At 36.4% G+C, this 25,000-nt stretch overlaps 1 protein-coding gene across 5 annotated transcripts in view; it reads left to right on the top strand.

Annotated features, from left to right (window-relative positions):
* Nucleotides 1–25,000, top strand: part of Lrrk (Leucine-rich repeat kinase) — a 660,345-nt gene that overhangs the window by 305,939 nt on the left and 329,406 nt on the right. The window contains exon 2 of one of the 5 annotated variants that reach the window (XM_067121014.1): nt 18,812–19,238. The exons of the other annotated variants lie outside the window; for them this stretch is intronic. Within the exon in view, the coding sequence (XP_066977115.1) occupies nt 19,166–19,238 (73 nt within the window). The 5' untranslated portion in view covers nt 18,812–19,165. The remainder of the gene's footprint in view (nt 1–18,811; nt 19,239–25,000) is intronic. 5 annotated transcript variants of the gene reach the window in all.

Genomic DNA, 25,000 nt, shown 5'->3' with positions numbered 1-25,000 from the left:
ACGTATCTGATTGTTTATAATCTTCTTTTATCGTTTACTTTCGTACTAAATTGAGCCTTGATTTTCCCCCTTGCTTTTTCTGTTGTTGTTTTCGGTGATTTTTTGAAGATTTATTGTTATTATTATTATTATTATTATTATTATTATTATTATTATTATTATTATTATTATTATTATTATTTGCCTGTGGTCATAAACTTAGATACGAAAGATTTTTGTTATCATTTTAGGGTCATTCGTAGCTTTACGCACGTAGCTGTTAATTGATAAATAGTCCTGATTTGTAGTTTATTCCACTAAATCCGATGTTTTTGGGCTCCATAATATTTTTTCCTATGTAAATTATTGCATTTTAAAGTTGCGTTTTGTTGATGATATATCTTTTTGTTATCTTAAACCACTGAACCAGTGCATGGACTGTCATGTACCAAACTACCCACAGTATTGCAAAGTAATATCACCACAGATATCCGCTATGTTTTATACCGGCTGAAAATTTAATCAGATAAATAGAAAAGAATTCCTCGCCAATCTCATCAAAGAAAGAAGAAAGTAAGAGAAGACGTTCTCATATAACAACAGAGATAAAAATGAAATGCACCAGGGAGCGGACGTGACAGTTGATAGCCTTCGGCCCATGACTTGATTAGTAAATTAGCGATTGATGGTGTTTGGCTTGTCGGGGAACCGCCAGAGGCTTCAGTCATCCCGTGTTGGTGAAGAGAAGGAAAAGAAATTGATGGTTTTAGTGGCTGTTCGTCTTGGTAAACGGAACAACGTTCGTCTTCCGCTGTATTTCATTTGCTTGATTGAAGGGACAGTGAAGTTGTGACGCCAGTTTCAGTAGCCAATAATCATTCAAACAATCAAAGGACAGTGAAGACAGTTTTTTTAAGGTCATTCGGTTGCCTGCCCCATTGGCCTTTGCTTTAAAATAAAAACACATACACTTTTTCCATGGAATTAATTTCGTTTTTTGGGGTTGTAACATATATTTGTTAATTCATAAAATATTTCCAGACATTTGAAATAACCATTTTCAAGATATAGGGTTTCTTATGTAATGGATTTTTTTTTTTTATAAATTTTCCACACATATCTCATAATTTTATGACATATTCTCAACGTAAATCTACTCGCATTCGATTTGTTTTTACATAATAAAAGGTTAAAATATGAATTTTTTTTCGTTTAGCGCAAGTGTTTCAAGGTTCCCATTGATACTTAGAGATTGAACTGGTACCCAAACCTATAAATATGTAAATTCATATCCGCAAAAGGTAGAGCTTCCCGTCGGGTACAAGTTGATGTTAAAAACGAATTTCGTTACTCGAATCTTCTCTTTAATGTTGACAGTTTTTGCAATAAAAGCCTGCAATAAAAGCTCCCAGTCCCTCTCTGTATTGAGTACATTCATGTATGCTGTTATGTATGTATGTAGGTACATGCAATGCAATCCGGAGTTGTGCTCTACTTCTTCCATTCAGACAAATCTGCAATTCGCCCGAGAGTCAAAACATACTCGCTGTTGTATCCTCGACTTAATTTTATTATGTTCTTCAAGATTTTTCATCCATTCAAGTAGAAAGTGGGTGCAGCGTACCAAGCGCTGTCTCGCCGGCAATCATTTATTAGAATGAATATTCGCTATCACGATCATTGCTCGAGATATACGTGCACTTATGTTATCATGAAATTCGTCTCGCTTGTCACTGATTGTGGACGTTGCGTGAGGGAAGTCTCACATCGAGCGCATAGAAGTCATTCTTGTTGAATGCGTGGAGGGAAGTAAATTTGTCTTGGCTGAATGAATTTATTTGTTGTGATGTGCCATTAGCGCCCACGAAGACTGGTAGGATCTTAGGTTGCTGGTACGTCCATTTATTGTCTTTTCGTATGGTTTCGCAGATTTGGATGTTCGCCATGTCTTTCAGATTCATGAGTATTGGTTTTTCACAGTCGTGCGGCCATATAAATGAAACTGATTTGCTAAGGCTAGAGTTGTAAAGATTTTGCGTCCATCAAAATTGAGGTTCACTTTCCGCAGCGTGCGCGCACACGCACACTTTCCCTTGGGTACTGTAAAAGTACCCAAGGGAAATCGCATGGGCAGTACAACCCTAGCCTAGTTCAGTTATGTATTGAAAGGAAAAGGGAAACATCATGATTGTCAAAGGACTTTTCCCATAAGGCACTGACGAACTTGTCTCTCGCACTCAGTTACGTCATTCTCAGACCCGTGAAAACAGAAGAAAGTAGTTAGCCCCGATGTGATATGAATATGATGGTGTCGTGAAAATTGAGCTCTTTCTATGTGTATACCCTATGTCATATATATCCATCTACTTACAAAGGTATACTGGTCATGAACTCCAGGTTTGCATTCCGTCGTCCAGCCCGGGACCAGCCTCTCGAGGCTTAGGTCTCAACCCTTTTGTACATTACCATCATGTTTGAAGATATGAGTAATCTAGTTACACAAAGTTTTATGGTTATACAAAGACAGTGATACATCTTTAAGAGAGGTGGAATGTAAATATTGCGTAATCTCGACTTACCTTTTATCACTGCTACAATTGTGTAAAGTTCTGTGTCCTCAAGCACTCGTTTATATTTAAAGTGTAAACGTGGTTTTAGAAACTGAAAGAACACAAAATTATCTTACTTGTAAGTGAATTAATGAGATGAAAGATCGGGATGAAATCCTGTCGGCTTCTTGTGGCCAATACTGACATAACTCCTTCAGTATTTTCTGAATGGTTTACCACAGAATAAAAATGTTAAATTCATATTTGTAAGCGCGAGTGTGTGTGTGAATTTTTATGTTTGCAAAAGAAGACTGAAATTGTGCTTGTGTGTGTGTGTGTGTGTGTGTGTGTGTATGTGTATGTTTGCGTAGGTGGAGTGAAATTTTGAAAAATCCTTCATATCTTTGCGGATCCTCCCAAAATAGAGAAGAGGACTATATTTTCTTGCAAGCTCTAATGAGAAATAATAAGTTACAGAAAAAAAGCTCTCTCTCTCTCTCTCTCTCTCTCTCTCTCTCTCTCTCTCTCTCTCTCTCTCTCTCTCTCTCTCTCTCTCTCTCTCTCATTTTATATTCCCTGGTAGCCCAACTCGATGGATTCTTCTTTCAAGACTTCCAACCACTGCAGAGTGATAGTGGTGGGTGGGGGCTGGGGAGGGTGGAGGATGAGAATGGCGGAGGGAAACAGGTCAAGGGCGGACGTTACCGGTAGTGTTCTCGTTAATGTCTCCTTTTCGCACAGCTGCATTCTGGTCTGGTCTGCTCTGGTCGGGGAGGACCTCCGTCTGTGATGAGCTTTTATGAGCCCAAGCCGAAAATTTCCTCTACTTGCGTGGATGTAGGTGGAAGGCTGTTCCGTTACTCACGTGACTCGACGACAATCATCATTCCGAACTTGTCCACAAAGCATTCGTTGTTCGTGGTTGAGGGAAGGAATGCGTTTTCGTAGAGGGTGGAGTTCTTCACCGTTTAAAATGACGCTTATGTGTAGTTTTGTGTCCCAAAGTAGGTATATGCAATCCTGGTACCTGCGACTTATTATGCTAATAGAATTGAGATTTAATGGTAATATCCAAAACGCGTTGAAGGATATGATATATATATATATATATATATATATATATATATATATATATATATATATATATATAATATATATATACATATGTGTGTGTGTTTGTGTGTGTGAGTGTGTGTGTGTAACCTATATATATATATATATATATATATATATATATATATATATATATATATATATATATATATATATATATATAGCATTTAATGCCGTAAAATGTTAAATGTCACGTTCCTTAAAGAAAATTTTAACATTTTAACTATCATCTCACGACGCCTACCGAATAGGGCCCCCTCGCCCCCAGTGCCTGAGCTTTGGCACCTAGTGCCAAAATCCTTCCATTTATTCCATCGTTGAACATCATCAAGAAAACATCATTGCGTAAAAGCTCGATGACCGCCCAATTACAGTCTGTGCGTTCCTGGCGATAAAATCGCTTTGTAACAAAAAAGAGTAATTTGTAGTGAATGAAAATAATAAATATATTATTTCTTAAACACGGCTTATGTAATACGTTTGGTTATTATACACTCACTTGTCAATAATATAATTATTCAGCTACGTAGAATGGTATTTTTCAGGTTCATAAAGTATAATTTGATTATGGTTTTTTTTCTTCCTGCTCGATATATTCTGTTCCGATTATCTTTCTTATTCTTACTTCAGTAAGATAAAATGAAAAGGCCAAGGAAGCGCAAATAAGGATTGAAACATCGTGCTTTTGTGTCTGAGAGACATAATAAGAACCTTTCGTGGGGATCGTTTAGAATCTGGCCGCCTCATTAGGATGGATTCAAGTTGATGTTTGGACTCTTTTCCGCATTTAGTTATGTGGATCTTTAAGTCCTTATGAGTGACGTGTTGGTCAGTTTTGGAGTTTGTGTGAGTTCCTCGTTGGACGAGTCGGTAGAGTTGTCGGCTAGCACTCTGCTAGGCCTGAGTTCGAGTCTCCGACCGGCCAATGAAGAATTAGGGGAATTTATTTCTGGTGAGAGAAATTCATTTCTCTGTATAATGTGGTTCGGATTCCACAATAAGCTGTAGGTCCCGTTGCTAGGTAACCAATTGGTTCTTAGTCACGTAAAATGAGTCTAATCCTTCGGGCCAGCCCTAGGAGAGCTGTTAATCAGCTCAGTGGTCTGGTTAAACTAAAGTATACTTAACTTTTGGAGTTTGTGTGTTATCCTTTTCATTTAATCTCACGTACTGGATTGGAGTAAAATAGCGCTTTTGCGGATATTTATTTTTATTTTTTCAATTTTTTAAAGGTTTTTAATGGGTGGGGACAAAATAGAATATTGGGCTGTTCAGAATTATGCAAGGCTTCGGTTTCTGAGGTATTCGGAATTAGTAGGAAATATATGATGATATTAAATTATGTAACATGCAGTGGAGCTTATGATTTTAAATCAGATGTAACTCCTTTGCTCAGTACAGCTGTAATTACATGGACTACGTGAGATTTCGCTGTGGAAGCGTAATGTGCCGCTAGACTTTTACCTTTCCTTCGTAAATTTTGCGGTGTTTTTGGCTATGGCCATACTGCATTGATATTTTTGGAAAAAAGGCCATTGTTTCAGCCATAAAGGAATTTATTCTCTCTTCCATAAAACGATCAAGGCAAGATGAAGCGTCTCCTGTTATTATTATTATTATTATTATTATTATTATTATTATTATTATTATTATTATTATTATTATTATTATTATTATTATTATTATTATTATTATTATTATTATTATTATTATTATTATTATTACTGCTTGTTTTGTTTCGTTTCTGTAAGATTTATCATATAATGTAGATAATGACATTTCCTTACCCTCAAAAGTTAACATTATTTTGTTTTCAGTATTACGTGGCGACTTGCGGTTCTTTCTTTTCCACTCTGGAATTTAATGTGCCCACATTTTACCTATTGAGAATGTATTGTGTGCATTTAAACATAGTTTCTTTAAATATATGCAAAACAGTGTGAAGGGAGAAGTTCAACAAACCACCATTATAACGAAAACGAGAATAAGCTGAAATGCTCGGGAAAGAGAAATGTTTAAAATTTGCACTGAAAGGGAAAAGACCAAGTGCTCGCACATAGCCTCAGAATATATTTTGACTGTGTTAATGTCTTTTTTTTTATATTTTATAAAGTTCATTGTGACTGAGAAGGCTTACGAGAAGGCATTACCAAAGGGAAAGTAAAGACACTTAGATAAAAAGTGAAAGAAGTCTTGGAAGAATTCCAGATGAAAGTGTACATATAGCCTGAAAATTTATTTTACATAGTTTAATCTAATTTTTTTTTTATTTTGTACGTTACGATATGTATGAAAAGTCTCGCGAGAGATTATTAAAAAGTAAAATTAGTTATGCTGAAATATTCGCATAAGAGACATTTCCCAAAAGAAATAAAAACAATGCTGAATATAACCCGAGAGCATACTGCACCAGTCATTATTCCATTTCTCTAATTTGTAAATCGTCCTTCAAGAGAATATCACAAAACCAAAAATAAAAACAGTGAAAAGAAAGTTAAAAAATCCCAAATCAAAAGAGGAAAAAAAAAAAAAAAAACTCTGGTCTTTGCACATGGCTCTGAAGAGTTCATTCGCACTTATTGAACTTTCAGTCATTAATTAACCTGGGGAAATTTTGCGGTGGGGATTCCTGCTAGAAAGTTGAATTTTGATTTCATTTTTTTGCTGCCTCGCACATTATTAAAATCAGTCACGTTCGGCGTCGTAAATTTATGAAATGGTTGTGGTAGAGTTATTTTGGAGCCACAGACCTTCGTACACTAAATTAGCTATTGATCATGTTTTTGGCTGTAAAATTAGTTTTTTCGCGGGAAACATTTCGTTCCTCCGCGTGTATTTTATATTATATTAGGTCATAAAATTAGTTAGTGATTTAATTTTAAGTTCTTTGCACGTGTTTTCTTTTTAGAATTGTAAATGCAGAGGACGTGGTTATGATAAATATAATTTTCTGCCTTAAATCATAATCCATGAAATGGTATTATGCGAGCGTCCGCGATGCTGTTATTATTTTACATTAATACTTCAGTAGATTTGTGTAATATTTCACTCGTGAAATTTTAGCCAAAATGAAGTAACACCGAGTTCACTGGTCCTTTCTCTTATTTTGACTCAAGGTTTAACATTCTTCCTTTTGATATGTGTCCTTCTTCCTGTGCATGATACTTGCTTGGCTCAAGCGCATGGATGTAAGGAAATATGTATGCAGACTCCTCATAATTATTTTCTGGGCGAAGAGAGCGGAGACTGACATTGCAGCGTTCAGGTTTGGCCGGGCTTCCGGTGAGGGAAGACAAGTAGAATCCTTGACTTTATTTCTTTGTGTGATGACACGTAAGCTAGACTTGAAATTAAATATCAAGGAATTAGAGAGATACAAAAGAATGAAGATTTCGCGGGGTTTAAAGATAATATTAGGGACGCAGAGAATAAAAGCAGGTGACCCACCGTTTTGCAGACGTTCAAAGGTCAAAACCGATAGGCAGTCAGTTTATAAAGTAAATGTATTGAGTGGCTTAGCTCTGTGTTAAAGCGTTGGGCTCGCATTTGCAAGGTTTGTAGCTCGATCCTTACTTGTTGCCCACGAGTCGACCTAGATGGGAATAGGCAACAGCTGGGAATCAGAAGACTAGCCTTCTGGTGCCACATCCTCTGGAGGAAGGAAGCTGGTGATATATATATATATATATATATATATATATATATATATATATATATATATATATATATATATATATATATATATATATATATATATATATATATATATATATATATATATTATGGCATGGGCTATAACTTATTTTTGTGACTTAATCTTTTTTGTGAGGTAATTTTAAGTTAGGCGACGTCAGATAAGAATATAAATGTGATCTTATGTGGAATATGATTATAATTATTTCATGCCGCAAGAATTCAAATGTTAATTGTTGCTGTCCATAAAATGTGGTTAGATTTGCTCAGAAATCTGTAATCTCTCTCTCTCTCTCTCTCTCTCTCTCTCTCTCTCTCTCTCTCATGTCAGTCAAGTTTGTGAACTTTTGTATGATGGTTTTGGGTCAGCTGTGGCTTTTGATTTGTCCCTGGCAGCTGGAGTCGAGGGGAATGAAGGGGAATGCTTCAGTCGCCTTTAACATCGATCCCACGAAGGGAAGAGAGAATGGGGCTGAGGGGAATACCATTAGGGTTGGGGAGTGAGAGGGGCCAGAAGAAAGAAGAAAACCGAATGGTGGAAGATGGAAAAGAGAAGAATGAAGTCATGTGCCAAACAAAAGAAGAAAAGGAATGTTAGAGATCTGGATGCTTACTGGGGGGGGGGGTGACACAGTGGAAGAGATGAAAAGAAAAGAAACTGAAACTAATACACATTTGTGTAAAGGGTTTAGACTTTACGGTGTGCGGGGTGCGTTTTAGGAGAATAAGGTGGCTGTGTTTGAACCTTCCGGCTTCTCTTCCTCCCCGCCCCCCCACAACATCCTCAGAACCCACCACCTCTCCATGGACATCCCCCTCCCCCCCTTTCCCCCTTCCATCCGAACTGGGCTTTGTAACTGATGACCAGTGAGGCAAACTATTGAGGACAGATGGTGATTTGCGCTTGAAGATTCGAATGTTGCAATCTCAAGGGGGCATTCTTGACGTTTTATCTCTTTGTCCTTTGCCGAATCGATCTCGATTGAAAAAGGAGAGTAAAAAGATTAAACGGGAACGCCTTTGTTGATCACTCCTTTACCTAGGCATCGGCTGTTCGCTGAAAGATAAAAACTCTTTTCTTTCTCGCACTCTTGAATGCAAAAAACCGTGCAACATTTTCTTTTTGTCGCCAAGTTGAGAAAACTGTCATTTCTTCCCGTTGATGTACCGTGCGTTTTTAACATCTATGAATGCTTTTTTTTTTTAATGAACGAGTTGCCCTTCTTTTTCCTTTGGAACTGAGCCTCACACGTATTAATGCGTATGTTCGTACATGCATGCGTGCGTATGGATTCATATTAGAATTGGCGTAATTATTCCTGTGGTGTTCCTGTTGTTGAGTTCATGCCGAGTGCTTGCTTTCATCACTGGAAGTGTGAAGAGTTCGATGAGGCGTGAGATGAGTTTTACTGCTTCAGTGACTATTTTGCTCTAAATTTGTAACACCAAGGGATTTTTGAATTTCCGAATCTGTATTCAGTTGATTCCACTAGTCATATTAAATGACTGAAGATTACGTATTTTTATCATTATTATTTCTGGCCGGTAAGATGTCCATCTAGATTCCTTTAGTCAGATGAAAGTATTCGCTCTCCAAGAGAAATCTAGTGATTTCTGCAGCAGAGGCGTTTCTAACTTTCAAGTTTTTTTTTTTGAAGATTACTAATTTCGCTTTTGAAGTCACCAACTGCAATTTGTTTGACACTGTAATATCCGTAAAATATTTCTCGCACGATTTTGTTCATTTTCATGTGAAGGAGATAAAACCTCGGGTGGAGATTTAAGTTTTTTTTTTTAACAATCTTATTACTTTCGTAGAACCTAGATATTTTAATTCTTATCCTTTCATTTTTTTAACCCTTATAAAGTTTATTTTAAAATTGCATTCTAGTCCCTTACTACTGCTATATTTCTTTGCAGTCTTGGATTTATATTTTAGAGTTCTTGATTCAAATGCCGAAGGTTTTGAAGAAATGTTCTGCTTTAGGTTAAGAAATTGAAGAGATAAAAAGCTAACCTCTCCATGCATGTCTTAAAAAATTATTTCGAAGCTGGAACAAAACCTTAAGATTTTTATCGGTATGTCGTCTAATTTTGTGTTAAATTTGGTTAGTTGGGGAACTTTGATAATGATCTTGATAACACTCGATGATCTTACTCGAATTTCAGAGGATCTTGTACATTTATCGTTCATGACCCCTTCAATGTGTCTTATAGAGCTTCCTGATTCAAGTTTTTGTTATTCAAGCTTTCTTCTTATTTTGGTGCGCCTTCCCTCTGTAGCTTTTGATCACTTTTTATTTATTTATTTATTTATTTTTTTTTTACATATCCGTTACCTGTTTCATGTCTATGGATGTGCCGCAGGGCTGTGTTGTCTGATACGCATTCCTCTCTCTCACTGACCTTTAACCAACTTGTTTTCTTTTGCAAATGACTCATCCATCCTCATTGTAACGTTTGCCTCCCAGCCGCGCTCTGCTGCATAGTTGCTGAAGCACCAACTTGTAAAACTCAATCCGTCAATCAGTTAAGAAGGTTTTTTAAATGAATGTTTCTTTGTTTATCAAATTTGATTTCCAAGCCGTGATATAATTAAGATCATGGCGTCTGAGACGGTTTTCCTCAATAACCTTTTCAGCTGTTCTCTTTTGGGTCAGTAGTTTCATCCTTTTTACCACCAAATACACCTTTTGTAGCGATTTTGTAGCGTCATTTATGTAACTAGTACACAGAAGGATTATAAATTAAGACTGGTTTAACATGAAAGGGCACTGCAACGGATATACGTATTCAAATTTGCTTGCTTATGTCATTGAATTAACAGTAAGCATCATGGCGATTCTCTCTCTCTCTCTCTCTCTCTCTCTCTCTCTCTCTCTCTCTCTCTCTCTCAGCAGGTCTTAAATACATCTCCGCAAGTCATCAAAGTATCCCTTGAAAACGTTCTGGAGAACTCCTTGGTATTAACGGACCCCAAATTGAAATCTCTGTATTAGATGGCATTGAACTCGAACATTTTAATTTATTTCAACATTTTGGTCGCTCCTTCGTTTTGGACAGATCACGTAATCGAAATAACAGCCAAAGCTTTGGGTATTTGTTTCGATACCGTAAATTTATATTAATTTTCTCAATATATATATGGGTGTTACATTTGCTGCGTTTGGAATATTGATATTATATTTCGAGAGACATTATTATTATTATTATTATTATTATTATTATTATTATTATTATTATTATTATTATTATTATTATTATCCGACTAAATTTAATCAAAGACGAGTCGTTATATTAACTTATTTACCAGTAAGTCCCTTTCCTGCATTTGCTGTTTCTGTCATTATTGTTTGAAACAGGAATCTCCTGATTTACGTAAACCTTGTACCGAGGTTAGATCCTCATTAAACGTAGTCTCTCCCCCTACCCCCCTTAATTTTTTATTTCCCTGAGTCTACAAATGTAATTTGTTTTTCAATTTGCAAACTGCCCTGGCCATACTGTATTATATAAATGGTACTGTGATGCTCATTCAAGTGAATTCGTAATTATCATAAGCTGAATCGCTACATTTCGTAATTATTATAAGCTGAATCGCTACATTTGAGAGAACGTTTAGCTTAAGTCATATTCTCGTATTTCAACTTTATTTTGTCTTGTGTTTCCTGTATTGCATGGACGTGTCGCTGTTTGAAAACCATTGTCTTCAATTTCGCAGCATAATTTGGGTAAAGGGACGATGAACACTCAAAATTTCAAAAATAAGTTTGTTGTACAGTCATGCTAAGACTTGGAAAACTATCTGAATGTTATATAAAAATAAAGAAAAAATATACACTCGTCAAGCAATAATGCTCTGTTTTCTGCTTATAGTATCATGTGTTGATTATACCCTGCCCTTAATTGTTAACACTGTACACTACTCATGTATTAGTCTGCTGTTTACTAATTACGTTTTCAAATCCCTTGATACCACACTTTATGACGCACGGTAAAGTGCAAGGGGGTTTGTGAGTGTTTGTACGTGTGTATGTATTTTGTTCGTGATGCCTTTTAAATATCTGAATAGGAGACGTGGCTATTGCTTAAAACATAGTCGATGTGTTAATATGTAGTCGATGTGTTAATATGTACCTGAAATATGTACCTTGCGTCTAGTAGGATAAATAAAATATGAAGTAAAGGTAATGAAGTTAATACTAAATGAGCCTTCCCTTCTTTTTGACTTTCGCAATTCTCTTTGAACGAAGAGATGGCGATTCACTGGTTTCGAGCTTCTTCAGCTAGGTGCTTTCAATTTCATATATTTCATATAAGCTGGAGTGCTTGGTAGCTCTTAGTGCAGTTATAATAGAGAAATTAAGGCTAATTTTGGATTAGCCGCAAAGAATGGCGTCGAAGAAGCGATGTAAATCAACAACCCCTTGCAATTGCAATTTAATTGGAGGAACAATAGTCAGTCCTGTCACCCTTTTCCTCACGTAATACTTTTCTCGTGTCGAGGTTTCATGTCAAGTCTTGCTCCAGCCATTAGGTCCTGTAAGCCGATGAAATATGTTACCGTTAAGCAGAATTTCGTGTTCTTGGAATTTTTTTTATAGAGTGAGTTGCCAGGCTTGTAGTAAAAAAGAAGAAAAAGAAAAACGGGTGCGTAATCATGGTAATGGGAAGAAGCCTCCCCCCGTGTTTATCTTCCAGCGTCTTTCCTAAATGCCAAAGAATAACGATGAGGGATTCTTGTCCGTCGTTCCCAGCTATTTAGGAATAAAATAAATATGTCGTTATTGTTGCCTTTTTGCTGTAGTTTATGGCACTGTTTTCGTTGTGTGCTGTTTTTGTTTTTGTTGTTGGTTATGATGATTCTATTTCAAAATTTTGACTTTGAAAAGCTTCGTGGATTTGATCCAGCTTGTGATTTTTTTAAAAGAAATAATTAGCTTTTGTGTATAAACTGCTAATTGTAATGGCGCGCACTACTAATGTCCAAAATAGAGTTTGTGAGCGGTTTTATAGCACTTTGAGCCGTTTTGTTTTTAGAACTGAACAGACTAAATGCGGTATTTGAATTGCTCTTCGAAAACAGAGGTTTTGAATACTGCAGAAAATAGAATGCGTGTTTGGCGATAACGACAATGTAGTTCGCTTTTGGAGCCTCTTTGGATGGCCAATTTAGAACGATTACCGTAAGACTGTATAGACACTTATTCTAGTTTTGAATGGGCAGTCGCTTCTGTGTTGAAGATAGGTTTGGCGTTCACGAAAAAGTCATTCAGAGTCCGGGAAAATTCTCTCTCTCTCTCTCTCTCTCTCTCTCTCTCTCTCTCTCTCTCTCTCTCTCTCTCTCCACAATTCCTTTCTACGTCGAATTTGGACGCATAACGGAATCTGGTCGACCGTGGCAACAGCTGCAGAAATGTGTGGGAATCAAAGTGTGATGACTGAGGCAGGGAATGAGGAATGGTGATAACGATGATCTTATGACTGATTGTGCGTCATCTTCCTTCTGTCATAGCTTCTGATACATGTCGAGATGCTTGGCGTGTACGTTTCCCTGTGAATAGTTCTTTTTTTTTTAATCTTATTATTACTCTCGATTATAAGGTCTTGATTTTTTTTAAAGCTCTGTATTCATATTTGTTTGTGCGGGTCTTTGCTACCTTGTGAACAGGTTGGTGTATTTTCATTTTCTCTTTAGAATTTTCGGTTTTTGTCTTTCTAGATGAGGAACTTTCTCATTAAGCGGACAGTGAATTGCACCTCCTCGTTGTCTTGTTGTTGGTTTTCACTCGTGACTCTTTAGGGTGAAGAGTATTGAATAATGGTGGATATTGAGCATTTGTTTAATCTGTTTAAATTTAGCTACAGCTGTGTTCAAAGCAGTCTTACCTCTTTAAGTAAAAAAAAAAACTGAATCGTCAATTACATATACTTCGTAAGTTGAGTCATTCTAATATCTGCGGAAAATTCCTAACCAGAACCAAGTTCATCGTTGTGGAATATCTGGTGATATTAACAGGATGTATAGAAAGTCAAGAACACATTTCGCCGTAATGTTAGGTAAATAAACACATTTCAGGGTAATGTTGCAGATATTCATCAAAAGGAAAATATTTAGGGGAATTCGAAATGTTGCGCGAGCTACAGAGTGCCAGATTGTGACCTTGCCGAGATTTATTTTTTTTGTGTATTTGAAAATGAATCGGAATATCATCTGAGAAATAACTGTCTTGAATATGAGAATGTATGAGATTAGTATTTCTGCAAATTTAATTCAGATATGTGTAAAATAATGTAAACTTCTTAAAATATTGTGGAGGAAATTTCGCGCTGCTTTCTTACTACACTTAGAATTTGAAACAAACTATTTTACAGTGTGTCGGAGTTATAAAGTAGATTTTAAAAAAGGCGAACTTTTTACATAAGGGTACCTTTTTGATATTCCAGAGGTTCTAGCAGCAATTTTTTTTTTTTTTTTTTTTAGATTTTTAGCGAGTTATCCTTTTGTCCTTGTTGCACTTCGTTGATAGAATGACAAGAGATATCTCTTTGTTATGCTTCATTGATAGAATACCTTGATACAGTTTGGGTTACCTCGAGACACTTAAATGTACGACTGCTTCCTGTTGTCATCCGAAAAAGATTGACTTTATATGAAGTTGCTGCAAACTGCGTTTATTGTAGGTAAAACGGGCAATTGTTTAGCTTATAGCCTTTTTTTAGAATAAGAATTCCATCAATAAATGATAAAAGTAATATATACAGCTTACTGTTAATTTTCGTAAATGGAAAAGTTAATGGAAATCAAGAATTATCTTGACTGCAAAAGGATTTAGTCTGATACATTTTTCTCCGAGGCCCCAAAATTTTGGAGTATGTCCGTCCGTCGGTCTGTCTGTGCATTTGTTCACATTTTTTATTACCTTTCCTTATAACTTTGCTTTCAGTCAGGGCGTGACAGTGTATTCAAATTTGTTACGTTGATTCAACACCCAGACAAGGTCATTTTGACAGCGAACCGAAGGTCATTTGTTCAGATTCAGGGCCAAGTTCATAATCATACAGCCACAGTAGGTCCTTCACTTTTTTCTCTCTTTTCTTGTGCGTGGGTACCATAACTTTTGACCTTGTGTGTGTGTGTGTTTTTTTTTATAATACCAAAATGGCCCCAGTATAGGCTACGTGAGTTGTACAGATTCCATTATCTACCTGTAATGGGTGACGTTACTTGAAAAAAACCTAATATGGTATTTATCTCCAAAACTGTCTTCAAAGGAAAACAGTTGTTTTGAGTTGTTCTGATCACCATGTCACTTTTTATGCACCAGCCAGAATTTGGAAGGAATAAACAGTACGGTAAATAGAGTTGTGACAGTAACTACAGATTCCAAGGCAAAGAGCTAGATAAATGAGCTAACGGTCTCCTTTTACGCTACTGGTACAAACTGTACATTATTGCTTGATTGTTCACATAAGATTCCATGGGAGGGTTTTAAAGAAATTTTTATAGCTGTACAAACCTGATAAATTCATTTGTAAGTTATATTTATAACTTCGTGGGTAATAAGCATTATTTATGAGATCGTGATATTTTGGTTGTTCTAAAATATTTTTGGTGTCGAATTCCTTTATAAGCTACGCATATTTATTTACAACTAAAATAAGTGGTGTGTGAGAGAAAGGAATTATTCCTCTAGCTGTAAAATTTGTAGATTCTTTTCATTTATGAGTTATATACTTTTATTGCTTATAAAGTAAGAAATGTATACAAAGTCTCGGAAAAAGACGAAAGTATTCTGAGTTTTACAATTCACTGGAAGAAAGGAAGCAATTTCGATATCATTTTGCTGTTAGGTTATGTTGTCACTCAGATTTATTTATTTGTATGTCCCTCAGCCTGACGTCGAGATTGATAAAAAAAATTCCATGGACGAATGTCTATTTAATACTCTTCAAAGTTGACCGCAGCCCTTCGTGACACTACTTGTGATCTCTCTTATTTATTTCCTTCACGCCTGCCCATTGTTTGTGTGAATACTTAAAATCTTACCCCCGAATTTTCCAGAATTCTTCAAGGAAAGTAAGGCTAGTAAGCTCAGAGCTAAAGGCAAATCCAGTAAATGGTGATGGTGATCCAAATCTTGAGCCTTTTGAGCGGCCACTTTAGCTTTGAGGAGTTTTCACTTGCGGCTGTTTTGGAACTTTCGTTAGTGATGTTGTTGGTGTCAACAAACTCTGAGAATAGAACAAGAGCAGTATTTATTTTTCATTGCATCCTTGTAAACACGGCTAATAAAGCTTTATTTAAATATCGGAATTTAAGAAAAGCCGGGTCCATTCTGGCATTGTCTGTAATCTCCGTGCATTAAACGTAAATCCAGTACGGTATTGTTTAAGGGAAAATGCCTCGTATTCACTGTCATTCACTGTTCTGTTTCTTTCATATATTCTCTCTCTCTCTCTCTCTCTCTCTCTCTCTCTCTCTCTCTCTCTCTCTCTCTCTCTCTCTCTCTCTCTCTCTCACGTATTAAAGTACAGTATCTGTCGTTGATCGAATCCACTTTCAAGAGATGGGAATAAGTTTTGTATGGGAAGAAGACTTTACTGCTTACTACTCCAAAGTTGTTTCGCAATTTCGTTTTGCTCTAATATGACATGACGTTATATTTGTTCACATAACCTGAAGTTTGATAAATATCCTTGTGCTTCACGACCTCTGTGGCTCTCATTAATTGTTCCTCATCCTCTCTACTTCCCGCCCACTTCCCTTCCCTTTCCCCCTTCCCCTCCCCCTCCCCTTCTTTCTCCCTCTCCTAAGTTACGCTGTGGAAGCGCCGTGCAGCTTTTAGGTGTTTTATATGCTGATTTTAAAACTTCCATTCTAGTTCTTCAGGCTAATGTTTAAACTTGTCGCATTTTGTAAACGGATGTTGAAACTTTACCTAAGAAAAAGGTTGCTTTTATAGGCTTTTTACTTCGTCTTCCTCCAAATCCCTCATTCCTTCTCTTGTTTGCCGTCTTCTCTCAACCCCATGGAAATTTTAACGAATGTTTTATAAGATGTTATACATTGCACGTCCTTTTGTCACAAATACACATATGTATATACAGACACACACACACACATATATATATATATATATATATATATATATATATATATATATATATATATATATATATATATATATATGTGTGTGTGTGTGTGTGTGTGTGTGTGGTATACGCATATGCGTCGTCGTCCTCTTTACCATCGCCCCGAGAGCCGCGTGACGCAGAGTGCGAAATTCCGCCACTTGTCTTTCTTTGTGCTTTGTCTTCCACGAATCTCTGCTCATCACCAGTCTCCCTTCTTATAGTTTTTATCAAAGTATATCTGGATCTTCCAGCTCTTCTGGTGCTCACAGAAGACCAACTGACACCATCACGTACTATTCTCAAATTAGTATGAATATATAGATATATATTATATATATATACATATACACATACATACATACATCTGAGTATGAACAAAAACTAATCGTAACTGGGTGGAAGTTATTTTATTTTGTTTCTTTATACTCTGTTAACGTGCTTCCGATTCGGATGAAAAAAAAAAATTTGTAAATATTTTTCAATTTATACAAAGATCTGTGTCCATAAAGTGTTATCTCGTGTCAGCACAGATTCATCTTCAACAGAAGCAAAAAAAAAAAAAAAAAAAAAACGTACTCGGATTCACAGGAGAACGTTCTTGAATATTCAAAGACTCCAGGATTTTTTTATGCTTAGGTTTTATTTTTCTCTGAAGCATGATTTTGATTTCTCTCTACTTTTTCCCCTGGGTGCTTGATGTTGGTCAGCATTCAGCAATTTTGGGGGTGCGTTTGCTTTCTCTATTTTTGGTTATATTTTTCTCTTCGAAAACGGGATTTTTGGGGGGCCAGCGTACATTTTTGGACTTTCAAAGCCCTGGCGTATGTAGATATTGCAACGGACTGTGAATATTTCACATTCGGTGCATGGTTGAAAATTGTTTCCTGCCGCGTGTTTATTTAGCATATTTATTCATTCGCCTTTTTTTTCAGGACTATTTTTTCGTGCGTAGGGTTTATGGTAGAATGCTATAGCAAGTTCAATCATTTATTAGTGAATATGAACGCTCGTCATCATAGCTTGGTTCATGTATGTTCGTAACCGTTTATGTATAGGAAAAGAGACCTATATTTTCGCTTATTTTTCAAAATAATTGTCAGCTTTTAAAAGACCGCCGTGTTAAATTATTTTCCCCTTCTTTTACTTTTTTATCAGCAGTCAGCAATGCACGGTCATGTTCATTAAACGCCAGATAGCATAAAAAAAGCAATCAGAGTATGGAAGTGTTAAATACAAGTCATTTCTCGTTTTTGATTGGCAGCCAGCATTGCACATTTATTTGAACGTGGATCAGTTGAATAAATTTGCTGTAAAAAGTTTTCTTTCTTCCCCATTTGGTGCCGGGAGCGTGATGGACGCGATCTAACAGATTTATTTGCGAAAATAGACAGAAAAGCCGCAAGTTTTTAACCACTATTTTATTTGCAACTCTCAGTTCTCTTTTCACCCACCTTGATTTTACAGTCTATATAAATCACATTTGTTTTCGTTATTGAGTTCAGTATAAAGTTATGTTTCAGTTTCATTTTCAGTTTCATTCAATATTTGCTTCCTATCTCACTTGTAATCACTGCTGCATAGTTTTCGGACGAATTTCTGTGTAACCTGAAATCCTTTGACTTCTCTCTCTCTCTCTCTCTCTCTCTCTCTCTCTCTCTCTCTCTCTCTCTCTCTCTCTCTCTCTCTCTCTCTCTCTTCTGTTAATGTCGTTTTTAAAACTGGGTTTCATGTTTTTTTCCTTTTAAGTCTTGTAAAAATAGTCAAAACAAACACCAGCCGCTCACCGAATGATTCAAAATCATTCTTTATTAATTTTTCACGTGACATATTTGAGTGCAACAGTATGCAAACGTTTATAGATTCTGCATTTTTAAATTCCGAGGGAATGCACTCGTGACAGATTCTTTTCTCTTTGTTGCTTTGACATTCATTGTTTTTCTTTACATTTGTAACGTTATCAAAGTCCACTTGTTCATTACTGTCTAAACGTTTTATATACGAGCATTCGTTCGTAGTGCATATGTTTACGTACAACTTAAAGAGCTTGGGTTATTTTCTACGAAATTGCATGGCCTGTAGGTTCACGGGGCGCATATGAAGAGAAAAATCAAGCAGTGAAATAGTAGCTAATATTGTCATTATTCTTATAAATAGTGAGCTTTTGTTTTTACTTATATATTCTTCAAGTGTCTATGTTGTTACTGCTATATTGTTGTATAAAGAGGAGTAAATATGGAGCGAGTAACTCTGTTGCTTTCTATGACATGATCTTTTCATAATTAATTATTATTGATGAGTTCAGTATTGGTATTGATTGTTTGGTTATATCATTCTGACAGGTGAAATTAATTCTGTTGAACAATAAATAAAGTGAAAATGTAACTTTACTGCGAAGAACCGATTCTCTCTCTCTCTTGGGTCGCACACGCTGTCTGACCCCAGGCAAAAGAGGGAAAGAAGAGAGATCAGGGTCCCTCTTATTAAGAGATGGGCAGCAGAAGCACCTTCTTGTAAATTGGTGCATATCTCTTGGAAGTGTGTCTGTGTGTGCGCGTGCTTCTCTGGTGCTCTGTGTTACCACTTATCAGGTTTGCTTATTACCCAACGGAGTGCCAAATATAATAAGCCATTCCTCAAATCAAGTGCCAAGGGATTTCTGTGTCAAAAGGGGCCACACAAGAAATGACACAAGGATGTGGCCCTTCCAAGCAAGATCACCCCTAGTACCGAAGTACGACGTCATCTTGAGGCATATTCATGATCCATGTAAGTATTCGTTTGTTCTTGGTTTGCTGTGATTGGTCTTCCAACTTGTTCTTCAGTGTTAGTTTGCAATGTTTTTTTAAATATGCTTTCAGCCCTTCGACTTTCGGGATTCTTACGTAAAAAAAGTTGATGATACTTCTTAAGAAAACAACTGTGCCAAAGGTTTAGTATATTGCAGGTAAGAAGGAATGATTAGTTTAAAGGTGAAGTTTCCTCTTTTAAATGAAGCTTTCACTGTGTGTCAGAATCCAACAACCACAGTAGCAATGATAGTAATCATGAAATCTTGCTATTTCTTTCTTTTTAAGCATTCCATAGTCTTCTTAACACTTTTTGTAGGTTGAGTAACTAAATATAGTGTTATGAAAGTCGCTAACAAGGCAACTTGGACGTTCATATATGTATTTGGCGTTGTGTGGGACGAATGAATGACTGCACTGAATTGTCCGAAATCAGGATGAGAATAGTAGTTGAGGGACTTTTTACCGCCTCGAAGGACGCGACGTCACTCAACCATCTTGTGTTCAATTCCGCAACAGTGTACAGTATTTTAACCAAAGTAACCCTCAGAGTAACAAGAATGTGTTGTATGCGTAATTTAGTTATCACTGTACCCGGACTGGAAAAGGAAAGCTGTATTCACATCAAAGTTACTATAACAGTGTTGGTACTTACGTTTTCTTGAAATTATATAGACTAGATTTATGGTTTCTGTGCTCTCTTATTTATATGCTGCAGTATGGTGTGTATTGGTGTTCTGACGCAGAGACATGTCTTACAGTTAATGATGCTGTAATTCTCTCGAAATAACGTGATGACATCATGTGTCATCTTGTTAAAGGTGCCAGAGCCACATGTTTTGTTTGTACTTGAACATCAACATAAGCTGTCTGCTCACAAGGTGGATGTGCAACAGCTGTGTATACTTCAGGCGTGACTCTCTCTCTCTCTCTCTCTCTCTCTCTCTCTCTCTCTCTCTCTCTCTCTCTCTCTCTCTCACACACACACACACGCATGTATGCATTCACTTACCAGTTTTCTCATGCAATTTTGATTTTATTCTCTGTTACGCCTGCGTATAAGCGGCAGCGTAAACATACTGTATGGTTGCTGGTTTATGTGCAAGGAGGGAATGATTTCAGTATTGACACCGTTTGAACGTCAACATATCGTGTCGCTTGCACTGTGAAGTATTATGACTTGTAAACATATGTCACTTCCGTAATGCACTGGTAAGCTTCTCTCTCTCTCTCTCTCTCTCTCTCTCTCTCTCTCTCTCTCTCTCTCTCTCTCTCTCTCTCTCTCTCTCTCTCTCTTTTGGCATCATGTTTATGCAGCTGTAAATGTCTTTTTATTTTTATGTTATTGAAAAGTAGACAATACGGGCTGCGCAGTACCCTTATCTAACTAGGCCCTGATGGAACAAGGAAATTAAATAATGGAGAAATTGTGACTGAAGCCCATGGGAAATAGATGTTGTAAGAATATAGGAAAATGGAGACAGGCAGTGAATTACAAATCTTGACATTGGAAAAGGTACTACGACCACCCTGGGTCATACTCGTACATCTTTAGGACGCGATCAGATGTTGTGTCATCTAGAACGACAGATATATAGGTATACGATAAAGAAGGCAGGTTTCCCCAGTTTTATTTAAATACGATTGTATCCGTATTTCCTCAGAAAGACGATTTAGAGCACGTGTCGCCTGCAGTTACGTTTCGTTTCGTTATATCGGGAAGGAATTCTCCGATTCCCTATAAATTTATCACCAACTGGAAATCTGTTCCATTTCCAGGGAAACTGAATTCATTCACATTTCAAATTATTACATGTAAATACGTTTCATCTGCTGGCAATTTTATTTCCAGGATTTCGTTACCATGTCGCCTGCAGATGGATTTTTTTTTTTTTTTGAGGCTGAACACTTTTGATTTACTTGTTTGATTTACTTACGAGATGAAGATTTCAGAATTGAACGGCATTCCAGTAAAGGACAAGCAAAATTTCTCAAGCATGAGACAGGGATACCATCATCTCATATTCAGATTCATTAAGTATAAACCTACGTACAACGAATTTAAGAACGTATTTCCAATTTAATGGCGGGCTGATTTGATTCCAGTGGTGCCGAAAGACAGATCATGTGCCATGTTTGTGTCTATAGGGAACTTTCCCTTTCACTTACAGGATAATTTCGTTCCCATGTAACCGGAAAACATTTCCTATATTAGCTTTTAATTATCTGAATTTTTTATATTTTGAAGTTGGGAAAGTTATCGTGAAAATGCACAAGTTGGTTATATAATAATAATAATAATAATAATAATAATAATAATAATAATAATAATAATAATAATAATAATAATAATAATAATAATAATAATTATTATTATTATTATTATTATTATTATTAGTTTTTATTTTTTATTTTTTTGTCTATCACAGTCATCCTATTCTACTCTTTAGAAGTCCATCACTTTTCTCACTATGTGCGCTGTTTCTAGTAGCACACTCTTCTGCATAAGTCCTGGAGCTACTTCGGCATGTAGTTTTCCCAGATTCCTTTTCAGGGATCTTGGGATCGTGCCTAGTGTTCCTATGATTATAGAAACAATTTCCAATGTCATATCCCATAGCCTTCTTATCTCGATTTTCAGGTCTTGATATTTATCAATTTTTTCTCTTCCTTCCTCATCTACTCTAGTGTCCCATGGTATTGCGACATCAATGAGTGATACTTTCTTCTTGATTTTGTCTGGTGTATTGGCACGTATCACCCTATCTGTTCTGATACCATAGTGCCGGAGGATCTTTGCATGATTGTTTTCTATCACTCCCTCAGGTTGGTGTTCGTACCGCTTATTACTGCAAGATAGCTGGTGTTTCTTGCACAGGCTCCAGTGAAGGGCTTTTGCTACTGAATCATGCCTCTTTTTGTACTGGTTCTGTGCACTCGCCGGACATTCGTTTGCTATGTGGTTTAAGGTCTCGTCTTTCATATTGCACTTCCTGCATATGGGTGAGATGTTATTTCCATCTGTTGTTCTTTGAACATATCTGGTTCTTAGGGTCTGATCTTGTGCCGCTGTTAGTATTCCTTCTGTTTCCTTCTTGAATTCTCCTCTGTGTAGCCATTGCCATGTTTCATCGCTGGCCAGTTCTTTAGTCTGTCTCATGTACTGTCCGTGCATTGGTTTGCTGTGCCATTCTTCCTCTGTTCTGTTTTTCATTCTCATGTCTCTGTATATTTCTGGGTCTTCGTTTACTTTTATCAGTCCTTTTTCCCATGCACTCCTTAGCCACTCGTCTTCAGTGGTTTTCAGATATTGCCCCAGTGCTCTGCTGTCGATGTTGACTCAGTCCTCTATGCTTAGTAGCCCTTTCCCCCCTTCCTTTCGTGGTATGTATAGTCTGTCTGTATTTGCTCTTGGGTGTAGTGCTTTGTGTATTGTCATGTGCTTCCTAGTTTTCTGGTCTATACCTCGGAGTTCAGCCTTCGTCCACTCCACTACTCCCTCGCTGTATCTGATTACTGTACTGCCCATGTGTTTATGGCTTTCGTCATGTTTCCGGCGTTGAGTTTTGACTTGAGTATTGCCTTAAATCTCTGCATATACTCTTTCCTGATCGTGTCCTTCATCTCTTGGTGTTTTATATCCTTTCCTTCTATTATTCCCAGGTATTTGCATTCTGTCTCATCTGTGTTTGATGCTATTCCCGTCTGGTAACTTCATCCCTTCAGTCCTTTTCACTTTGCCTTTTTGTATGTTGACCAAGAGGCACTTTTCTGTTCCAAACTCCATCCTGATGTCCCCAGATACAATCCTTGCCGTCTGGATTAGGGTATCTATTTCCTTGATTATTATTATTATTATTATTATTATTATTATTATTATTATTATTATTATTATTATTATTATTGCAAAAGTGAATGTTTTCAGTTAAATTAGCCCATTCAAATTAGCCAGTTCACGCTTTTTGAGTTTTGAGATTTCTCTTTATATAGTTTTCAGTCCAATGTTAACGTTTTGTTGTAGTTTACTGTGTAATAAGTATATTTCACGTGACTAGAGTTTCCATTTTACTGCTTTTTGGAAGAAAAATAGCATTCCTCTGCAACAAAGATCTTCGAGATTCCCAAAAATTGAAAATGATGCCCTTTTCAAGGATCTGGTTATATACCCACGAAGAGGATGAAACATTTTCAATTTCCTTCCACTCAGGAGGATAGAGGAGATAAGGAAAAACTTTTGAGGTGCTGATAGTCCTGGAGATCGCCCGCACACTATTGCTTTTGCTCCTCTTTGCCTGTCTCTCTGTTTCCATAAGTGAAACGAGAATTTTTTTTTTCACACCTTGAGAGAGAACACTTGGAATTTTTTTTACACCTTGAGAGAGGATATTTGGAATTTTTTTACACCTTGAGAGAGAATATTTGGAATTTTTTTCACACCTTGAGAGAGAATACTTGGAATTTTTTTTTCACACATTGAGAGAGAATACTTGGATTTTTTTTTCGCAATTTGAGAGAGACTACTTGGAATTTTTTTCACACCCTGAGAGAGAATACTTGGAATTTTTTTCACACCTTGAGAGAGAATACTTGGAATTTTTTTCACACTTTGAAAGAGAATACTTGGATTTTTTTTCACACCTTGAGAGAGAGAATACTTGGAATTTTTTCACAACCTGAGAGAGAATACTTGGAATTTTTTTTTCACACCTTGAGAGAGAATACTTGGATTTCCACCACACCTTGAGAGAAAATACTTGGAATTTTTTCACACCTTGAGAGAGAAAACTTGGAATTTTTTCACACCTTGAGAGAGAATACTTGGAATTTTTTTCACACCTTGAGAGAGAATACTTGGGATTTTTTCACACCTTGAGAGAGAATACTTGGAATTTTTTCACACCTTCAGAGAGAATACTTGGAATTTTTTTCACACCTTGAGAGAGAATACTTGGAATTTTTTTCACACCTTGAGAGAGAATACTTGGATTTTTTTCACACCTTGAGAGAGAATACTTGGAATTTTTTTCACACCTTGAGAGAGAAAACGTGGAATTTTTTTCACACCTTGAGAGAGAATACTTGGATTTTTTTTTCACAACTTGAGAGAGAATACTTGGAATTTTTTCATACTTGGAGAAAGATTACTTGGATTTTTTCACACCTTGAGAGAGAATACTTGGAATTTTTTTCACACCTTGAGAAAGAATACTTGGATTTTTTCACACCTTGAGAGAGAATACTTGGAATTTTTTCACACCTTGAGAAAGAATACTTGGAATTTTTTTCACACCTTGAGAAAGAATACTCGGAATTTTTTTCACACCATGAGAGAAAATACTTGGAATTCTTTTCAAACTCAGAGAGAGAATACTTGGAATTTTTTCACACCTTGAGAGAGAATACTTGGAATTTTTTTCACACCTTGAGAGAGAATACTTGGAATTTTTTTCGCACTTTGAGAGAGAATACTTGGAATTTTTTTCACACCTTGAGAAAGAATACTTGGATTTTTTTCACACCTTGAGAGAGAGAGAATACTTGGAATTTGTTCACACCTAGAGAAAGAATACTTTGAATTTTTTTCACACCTTGAGAAAGAATACTTTGAATTTTTTCACACCTTGAGAGAGAATACTTGGAATCTTTTCACGCCTTGAGAGAGAATACTTGGAATTTTTTTCACACCTTGAGAGAGAATACTTGGATTTTTTTTCATACCCTGAGAGAGAATACTTGGAATTT

Source organism: Macrobrachium rosenbergii, chromosome 19 (genome assembly GCF_040412425.1).
Source record: "Macrobrachium rosenbergii isolate ZJJX-2024 chromosome 19, ASM4041242v1, whole genome shotgun sequence".
In the NCBI taxonomy this organism is placed as follows: Eukaryota; Metazoa; Arthropoda; class Malacostraca; order Decapoda; family Palaemonidae; genus Macrobrachium; species Macrobrachium rosenbergii.
Note: the sequence above shows the minus strand (reverse complement) of the source record. Positions and strands in the feature narration are given on the sequence as shown.